This window comes from Saccostrea cucullata, unplaced genomic scaffold (genome assembly GCF_032062105.1).
Source record: "Saccostrea cucullata isolate Sc308-1 unplaced genomic scaffold, CSIRO_AGI_Scuc_v1 ctg7434, whole genome shotgun sequence".
NCBI classification, from domain to species: domain Eukaryota; kingdom Metazoa; phylum Mollusca; class Bivalvia; order Ostreida; family Ostreidae; genus Saccostrea; species Saccostrea cuccullata.
The window spans coordinates 4,038-12,733 of record NW_026933113.1 but is presented as its reverse complement, the minus strand read 5'-3'; the positions used below and the strand labels follow the sequence as shown (position 1 = coordinate 12,733).

Sequence of the window (8,696 nt, the reverse complement as noted above, 5' to 3'; positions counted from 1 at the left end):
TCTACTTGTGTGCCAAGTTATATTGAAATCAAACCAAATCTGTAGGAGGAGTAGCATTTTGAAAGAATTTCACAGAAATTTCTATTTTTGGTAACCATGGCAACACTGTTCAACGAAATCCAAAACCGATGCACAGAATCATGTATCTTAGTGTAGTCTACTTGTGTGTCAAGTTATATTGAAATCGAACCAAATCTGTAGGAGGAGTAGCATTTTGAAAGAATTTCACAGAAATTTCTATTTTTAGTAACCATGGCAACACTGTTCATCGAAATCAAAAACCGATGCACAGAATTATGTATCTTAGTGTAGTCTACTTGTGTGCCAAGTTATATTAAAATCGGAACAAAAATGTAGGAGGAGTAGCATTTTGAAAAATTGTTTACAGACAGACAGACAGACAGACGGACGGACGACGGACGCATTACTATCGCATAAGCTCTTCTGGTCTCTGACCAGTAGAGCTAAAAAGTAGGTGTTTCCATCTTTCAAAAGACTGGGGTGTCTTTTTATTTACAAGTAATCTATTTTCTGAGAAATTTGGGGGCCATGCGACATTACTTGTCCTATCTGTTCTTTCATTTCAGTATGTGCAACGGTTGCGAAGAAAATGAATGGAAACTAAGTGGACCGACAGACCGACCGACCGACAGACAGCAGCAAAGCAATATGCCCTCCTTTCTTCGACGCGGGGTATATATATATCTGTATAGATACTTTAATGTGTGTAAAGGAGCTTGATCTGAGCGATCTGATAAAATAATTTTTATGATCCATATTTTTTGAAAATTTTTTTTTAGGTTTTCACTTAGATAATTTACAATTTACGCTACCCTTGGACACTTACATATAATTATTTTTCTGGTAAGGTTCTTGCGAAAGAATTTTTAATGACCAAATAATATTTTTGTCTTTTCCTGATGACCCCGCTCTAGAAAAGGACGCGGACTGGGTTTTTCATTTTAACATTCAATAATCTCTTTTTCTCGAGAATGCCTTTTGCTAACATTGATTCAAATTTTATCAGTGGATTTGTAGAACATGTAAAATATTTACAGTCTTAGAAAACAACAGAAACATACAGGAAGAGGGAAGGAGGACAACAGTTTTCGGAAAAAGTGAACATAAAATGGGGTTTTATATTGTTGAATGTTTGAGGCAAAGCTGCGACAATGAAGATATCCATTCAAAAATTCAAATCTTGAATAGTAAACATATTTGTGAGATGTTCTATTTTCCATAATTCATATGTTTAAAAAAAGAATGTCATATTACGTTTCTCAAAATAAACATACAAATTATGCTGCAAATTTGATTTAAGGCATTTTACTTCTTTTTTTCCAGATATTTATAATAACAATTGATGATGATTGTACAAAAAGAAAGAATCGTCATTTTAAAAATGAAAGACAGAGCACTGCTCGAAAAATACAATATAAGTAATTTAATCAATTTCCATGTTCAAACTATCATTTAGTCAATAATTGTTAACAAAAATGCACACAAAAGCTTAAGACCTCGACATTGAAAAATATACAATAAGAGATATTGATATACATTATTACCGCACACAAGTCTCGAGAAACAATTTTCTTTTTTTTTTTGGCTCCAGTCATTGACGAGAAAGTACTTTGATTTCCTCAGACGACCATTCTCCGACATACAAGTTGTCGTCTTCATCTATGCAGAGAGCTCGTGGTTTGTTCATATCTTTGTACTGAATGTAGTGAAGAAACTCACCATTCTCGTCAATCATGTGAATTCTGTTTTTCATCATGTCTGCAATAATGATGTTATTCTGTGAATCACAACAGATACCGTACGGATCAAACTGTGGATCATCTGACAGACCTTTGTATCGAAATCTTAGAAGTCCTCCGGCGTCCGTAACGACCACGGCGTTCACATCAGAAACGCAGATGTCTTCATTTCCGTTTTCTGCTATGTAGTTCGGACATGTAAAGAGTGGCTTATTTTTCTGGGTTTCTAATTCAAAAAATGTTTCACCTCTAAAAGATATCTTGATAACTTTACCCATAGAACGCTCGTTCACTTGATGGTTCCAAAGACAAATCAATATTGCATTGTCATTGCACAAAGCTATTCTGGTTGGACTGTATTCTTTCGAAACGTTGCTTTTCATTCCAAAAATTATTTTTGTTCTCTCAAACTGCATTTTATACTCTTCATGTATGTAACGATAAAACAATGATTCTTTATCCAAAAGTATAAAACGTTCAGTAGACTCATCCATGAAAGGCAAGCAGGACTCACCAAAGAAAAAATGGCGAATAGAACTATCTTGTGGATTAATATTTCGGGTCCCCTTTGAATTCACAACAGAAACACACACTCCTCCGTTACCTGCATATTTAACATCAACAACATATTTGTGACCATAGTTTATTGTCCTGGTTACTCGATACACAACAGCTGACAGAACTTGAGCTTGCATCTTCCTCTTTATCTATCATTAAAATTATTTGTAAATCAAAAAACTTAAACATTATATATGAATTTTCGATGCTAAGAACATCTTTAGAAGAATGTTTGGTTACCTTTTCTCAACTCGATATGAAATTATTGAGTCGGTAGGTAGGTGTGAAAATCTTTTACTAGGAAATGTTAGCATATTTGTTAACAGGATAAGAGGAATAAAAAGAAGGAAAATCGTGTCCTGGAATATAAAAAAGTCTAATGTCAGACTGTTTAAAGTCAGTAGGTCAAGAGGGGACAACAAAACAAATGTGATGTACAAATGGAACATACGTAACGTCTGATTTGAAAAAGCAATAGTTTAAGTTTTCCTTTGACAAAATATAGAATTATGTTATTTATAAACAAAATGATTGGAACGGATGTCTAAATAGCATGTGTCAAAATAAGAAAAAATGAACCAGTTGTCAGATATTTTCTCGAATTAAAAGCTTTTAATGACAAAAAAAAAAAAAAAAAAAACGATTAAGTAGATGACATCAACATAATTGAATTTTTACCTTAATTCTTGATATGCTAATAATTTTATCATTAAGCGGCGATTGAGCATTAGCCGTTGAGAATGTCAACTATTTTAAAAATAAATGCAATAATTTATGGCTTCAGCATTGCAATTGCTACGCTAAATGATATTTGTATCATTAAGCGGCATTTTTGTCCCCCGCTTTCGCGAAAGCGAGGGGACATTAAATCTCATTCGTCTGTCTGTCTGTCCGTCAGTCGGTCAGTCTGTCAGTCTGTCCGTCACAAAAACTTTAACCTTGCCCATAACTTTTGATTTAGTGGAGCTATGACTTTCATATTTCACATGTGTATTTCTTGCGACAAGACCTTTCTTCGGGTACCACCAAATTTGACCTTTTGACCTTGACCTTGGAGTTTGACATACTTTTACACAAAAATTCCAAACTTTTACTTTGGCTATAACTTTTGAATAGTAGGTACTAGGACTTTCATATTTCACATATTTATTGTTCGTGGCAAGACCTTTCATTGGATAACAACAACCTTGACCTTTTGACCTTGGAGATTTATGTACTTATGAAAAAACTTTAACCTTGACCATAACTTTTGAACGGTGAGGGCTAGGGCTTTCGTACTTCACATATGTCATCCTTGTGAGAAGACCTTTGATTGGATACCAACAACTTTTACTCTTTGACTTTGTCATTGGAGTTTTTAACAACATTTTTAAAAAACATTAACTTTGGTCACAAGTTTTGAACGGTAGATACTAGGATTTTTATATTTCACATATGTATTCTTTGTGGCAAGTCCTTTCATTGGATATTAACAACTTTGACCTTTTGACCTTGACCTTAAAGATTTACGTATTTATGAAAAAACTTTAACCTTGACCATAACTTTTGAACAGTAAGGGCTAGGGCTCAATACTTCACATATGTTATTCTTGTGAGAAAACCTTTCATTGGATATCAACAACTTTGACCCTTTGATCTTGACCTTGAAATGACCTACTTTAAATTTTATTTTCACTTTTCCATAACTTTTTAACGGTCAGGATTAGGGTTTTCATCCTTCAAAAAAAAATCAACTTCAATGTTACTTTCTAAATAAATGACATATGATAAGATGTTCATATTAGACACAATATGTTATAAAAAATAACATCTCACCCACAAAGACACCGAAAGCTGGGGACCCCAATTCTTTGAATTTGCTTGTTCACAAATGTATTGTTTGTGGCAAGACCTTTCATTGGATACCAACAAACTTGACCTTTTGACCTTGACCTTGGAGATTAACGCACTTATGAAAAAATGTTAACCTTGACCACAAGTTTTGAACGGTGAAGACTAAGGCTTTCGTACTTCACATACATGTATGTAATCTTTGTGAAAAGACCTTTTGTTGGATACCAAGAATTTTTACCCTTTGACCTTGACGTTTTAACTACTTTTAAAAAACTTTAACCTTGGTCACAACTTTAAAACAGTAGATACTAGGACTTTTATATTTCACATATGTATTCCTTTATGCAAGACTTTTCATTGGATACCAACAACCTTGACCTTAAAGATCTACATACTTATGTAAAAACTTTAACCTTGACAACAACTTTTGAACGGTAACGGCTAGGGCTTTCATACTTAACATATGTAATCCTTGTGAGAAAACCTTTCATCAACAACTTTGACCCTTTGATCTTGACCTTGGAGTTGACCTACTTTTAAAAAACGTTAACTTCGGCCATAACTTTTTAACGGTCAGGACAAGGGTTTTCATCCTTCAAAAAAATCTACTTCAATGATAATTTCTATGAAATTACATATGATAGGATGTTCATTTTAGACACAATATGTCATAAAAAATAACATCTCACCAACAAAGACACCGAAAGCGGGGGGCCACAATTCTTTGAATTTGCTTGTATCATTAGAGTTTGCTACAGTGCACCAAACAAAAAAGCCAAGATAGGGTAAGATCAGTATTAGGCTCCCGATTTTGGGTGTCTTTCAGAATGATCATGATGATCCAACACTTTATCCATAAAAACCTGTTGTCACCCCTGCCACAAAATGAGTATTGGTTCCAAGATTAAGAATATACAGGTCACAGTGAGGACAGGAAATAGGTCAGTTTTCGAAATTTCTCCTACAAATTTTCGTCGATTTTTCAGCACATTTTGGTTCGGAAAACATAGAGCAAATGCTTGCCAATTTACTAAATTTATATATTTTATACACTAAAATCAGTTGCAGTTTCTGTGTAAAAATCTCACTCAGATAGGCAAGCTTGTGCTCTATGTTTTCTGAAAAGAAAAGTTTCTCAAATATGATGAAATTCCAATAGAATTGAGGAAATTCTGAAAAATGACCTACATCTGCACCCTAAACTGGCTTCCATGTAAGCTTTGAATTTAAATTAGTGCTTATATTAAAGTAAGCTTCATTTTAACTTCTTAACTACAAACTATCATAATTTTACCAGTGTTCTAATTTTTACATCAAATAAGGGGCCAGATTTGGCCCTCATCCTACCTTTTCCTTTCTTGAAAGGCCAAAAAAAGTGCTGAAATACTGTTGAAGGGGCACAGTGATAAAATATACATGTACTAACTTTGATTTCTTTCTGATGTTTTTACCTGAAAAATTATTAAGGGGATCCGCTAATAGCACACATTGATCAGATATTTAAATTAATATTGTCATTAAAATATTTTTTTAATCGTAACTTCAACAAATTTCAATGTGGAAGGTTCGGCGCCCATTTTTGTTTCGGTGGAGAATCTTTTTCAGTTGTTTTAATAAGAAAAAAAATTGGCTGCATCGCCCCACACTTTTTTAAAAAAAAACATACTGTTTTGCTATCTCATCACTAACTCTAGCTAATTCCTATGTTGAAAAAATTATACTGAAGATTTTAGACAGAACCTAAAAATCTAAGCAGCAGAATATGAGTGGCAAAATTCTATTTTTTATGAAGGTCATTGTCATTACTCAGTGCATGAACAACACTGATCATTTTTAAGCCACGTGTGTAGTTTTCTTGAACAATAGCTGTTCCATCAATTTTTACTTTGAATTATTTTAAATACAAATGTAAATATAAACAAAAAAATGTTTTCTTAATTTGTAAGTACGGAAATTAACGTCGCAGGAAAAAATAAGCAATCCGCTTACTGGTACAATTTTCATGAAGCGCTAGCGCTCTTCGTGAAATATGCCTATACGTGACAATCTGCGTGATTTACACACCAATAACTCACACAAAACTTAAAAACATTCTTGAATCAATAAATTCATGAAATCAGTCAACTTCACTGGCAATGTTTGGTACTACAGAATTAAAAATGTTTTTATCTTAATCAATATAATTAATTTTGGCTAGACAAATACCTAATGATCATAATTTTTAGCGAGGATTTAATTTTAGCATTATTAATCCTAACCTAGGATGACACTGAACTTAAGGTTTTAATTCAAAATTGAATATTGGTACACTCTGTAAAAGTAATTGTGACTAATTTTTAATTCTTTGGTAAGCATTTTAAAACCAAATTAAATTAAAATTAAATTTGAAAAAAATTAACAATATATATTTTTCACAAGAAGCTAGAATTGAAAGGAGAAATAAAAATTAACATTATCAATATAAAATTGGAAATAAAAAAATAAAACAAGAAGTAATTTTAAACTTAATAAATTATTCTCTTCGGAAAAGGTAGTAAAAATAACAAGAGGCCCGTGGGCCACATCGCTCAACTGAAAATCTTTTGTCATATTGTTCTTTACCAGATTTCCCCCTTGTAATACATATTGTAGCCCCGCCCTACCCCCTGGGGTCATGATTTGAACAATTTAGAATCTACACTACCCCAGGGTGCTTCCACATCAGTTTCAGCTTTTCTGGCCCAGTGGTTCTTGAGAAGAAGATTTTCAAAATTTTTCCTATAATTCTATGTAAAACATTGATGCCCCATTGTGGCCCCGCCCTACCCCCGAGGTCATGATTTGAATAATTTAGAATCTACACTACCCCAGGGTGCTTCCACATCAGTTTCAGCTTTTCTGGCCCAGTGGTTCTTGAGAAGAAGATTTTCAAAGATTTTTCCTATATATTTCTATGTAAAACTTTTATTCCAAATTGTGGCCCCGCCCTACCCTCTGGGGTCATGATTTGAACAATTTATAATCTACATTACCCCCAGGGTGCTTCAACATCAGTTTCAGCTTTTCTTGCCCAGTTGTTCTTGAGAAGAAGATTTTCAAAAATTTTTCCTCTATATTTCTATGTAAAACTTTGATGCACCATTGTGGCCCCGCCCAATTTAGAATCTACACTACCCCACAATGCTTCCACATCAGTTTCAGCTTTTCTGGCCCAGTGGTTCTTGAGAAGAAGATTTTCAAAGATTTTTCCTATATATTTCTATGTAAAATTCTGATTCCCCATTGTGGCCCCGCCCTACTCCCGGGGGTCATGATTTTAACAATTTAGAATCTACACTATCCCAGGGTGATTCCACATAAGTTTCAGTTTTTCTGGCCCAGTGGTTCTTGAGAAGAAGATTTTCAAAGATTTTTCCTATATATTTCTATGTAAAAGTTTGATTCCCCATTGTGGCCCCGCCCAACCCCGGGGGGTCATGATTTTGAACAATTTAGAATCTTTACTATCCCAGGGTGCCTCCACATAAGTTTCAGCCTTATCGGCCCAGTGGTTCTTGAGAAGAAGATTTTTTAATGACCCCACCCTATTTTTGTCTTTTCTTGATTATCTCCCCTTGTGAGGGGACTTGGCCCTTCATTTTAACAATTTAAATTACCCTTCACCCAAGGATGCTTTGTACCAAGTTTGGTCATAATTGGCCCAGTGGTTCTTGAGAAGAAGTCGAAAATGTGAAAAGTTTACAGACGGACGGACAGACAGACAGCTAGACAGACAGACAGACAGACGGACGGACGACGGACAAAATGTGATCAGAAAAGCTCACTTGAGCCTTCGGCTCAGGTGAGATAAAAATAGAGAGAAATTTTTTTCCAGAGAATTGAGGTTCTGATCCCCCCTCCATATTTCTCGTTATCTTTCGTTATTGAGCAGAGCGGCGATATAGATACCGGAAAAGAAAATTTAGAAAAAATGCACTCACTTTAACATGTTTAAGAATAACCTAAACTCAAAGTGAGCGCAATTTATATGCTGGTGATGAATACAACAGAATTTGGGTCAGAAAATGATTACATTTTTATGAACAATTGGCACAAATTGCTATTTACAGAGAATAAACACTGCCATAGATTCGCTTCATGTTAACTTCCCAAAAGAGAATGGCAGTGGTAGTTTGCGTTGTTTTGACTTCTTACTTGCTATCACTGGCATAACTCATCTTGCTTTACCTGCAATGGCGTTAATATCGACCAATTCCTCTCAGAAAACACCAGTCCTGCTTTCGATGTTTACTTTCGTGGAGATGTTTAAATGATCATAATAATGATGCAGCCATCGTTTGTAGGTCACACAAATTATGGCGATCGGGAGATGTCATAATCCGAAGAGGAAAAAATGTTTTTTTTTTAAAAAAAACCCTTTTAAAGATAATGATATATCGGCGATATGATTAATAAAAAAAAAGTTTTTTTCCAAGAGAAAAACTAATGAATGATGTACAGTTATTTTTTTTTAATATAAGAACTTTAAAATTTGTTTGAATTTTTTTAAATATTTTATTTCTATAA

At 34.0% G+C, this 8,696-nt stretch overlaps 1 protein-coding gene across 1 annotated transcript; it reads right to left on the bottom strand.

Moving 5' to 3' along the window:
* Positions 1 to 1,357: 1,357 nt before the first annotated feature.
* LOC134237282 (tripartite motif-containing protein 3-like) lies at positions 1,358 to 8,487 on the bottom strand. Its single transcript, XM_062719375.1, has 2 exons — positions 8,358 to 8,487; positions 1,358 to 2,467 (listed from the first exon to the last, which is right to left on the bottom strand). The coding sequence occupies exon 2, from the start codon at positions 2,453 to 2,455 to the stop codon at positions 1,613 to 1,615; it is 843 nt and encodes a 280-aa protein (XP_062575359.1). The 5' UTR covers positions 2,456 to 2,467; positions 8,358 to 8,487; the 3' UTR covers positions 1,358 to 1,612.
* Positions 8,488 to 8,696: the final 209 nt, after the last annotated feature.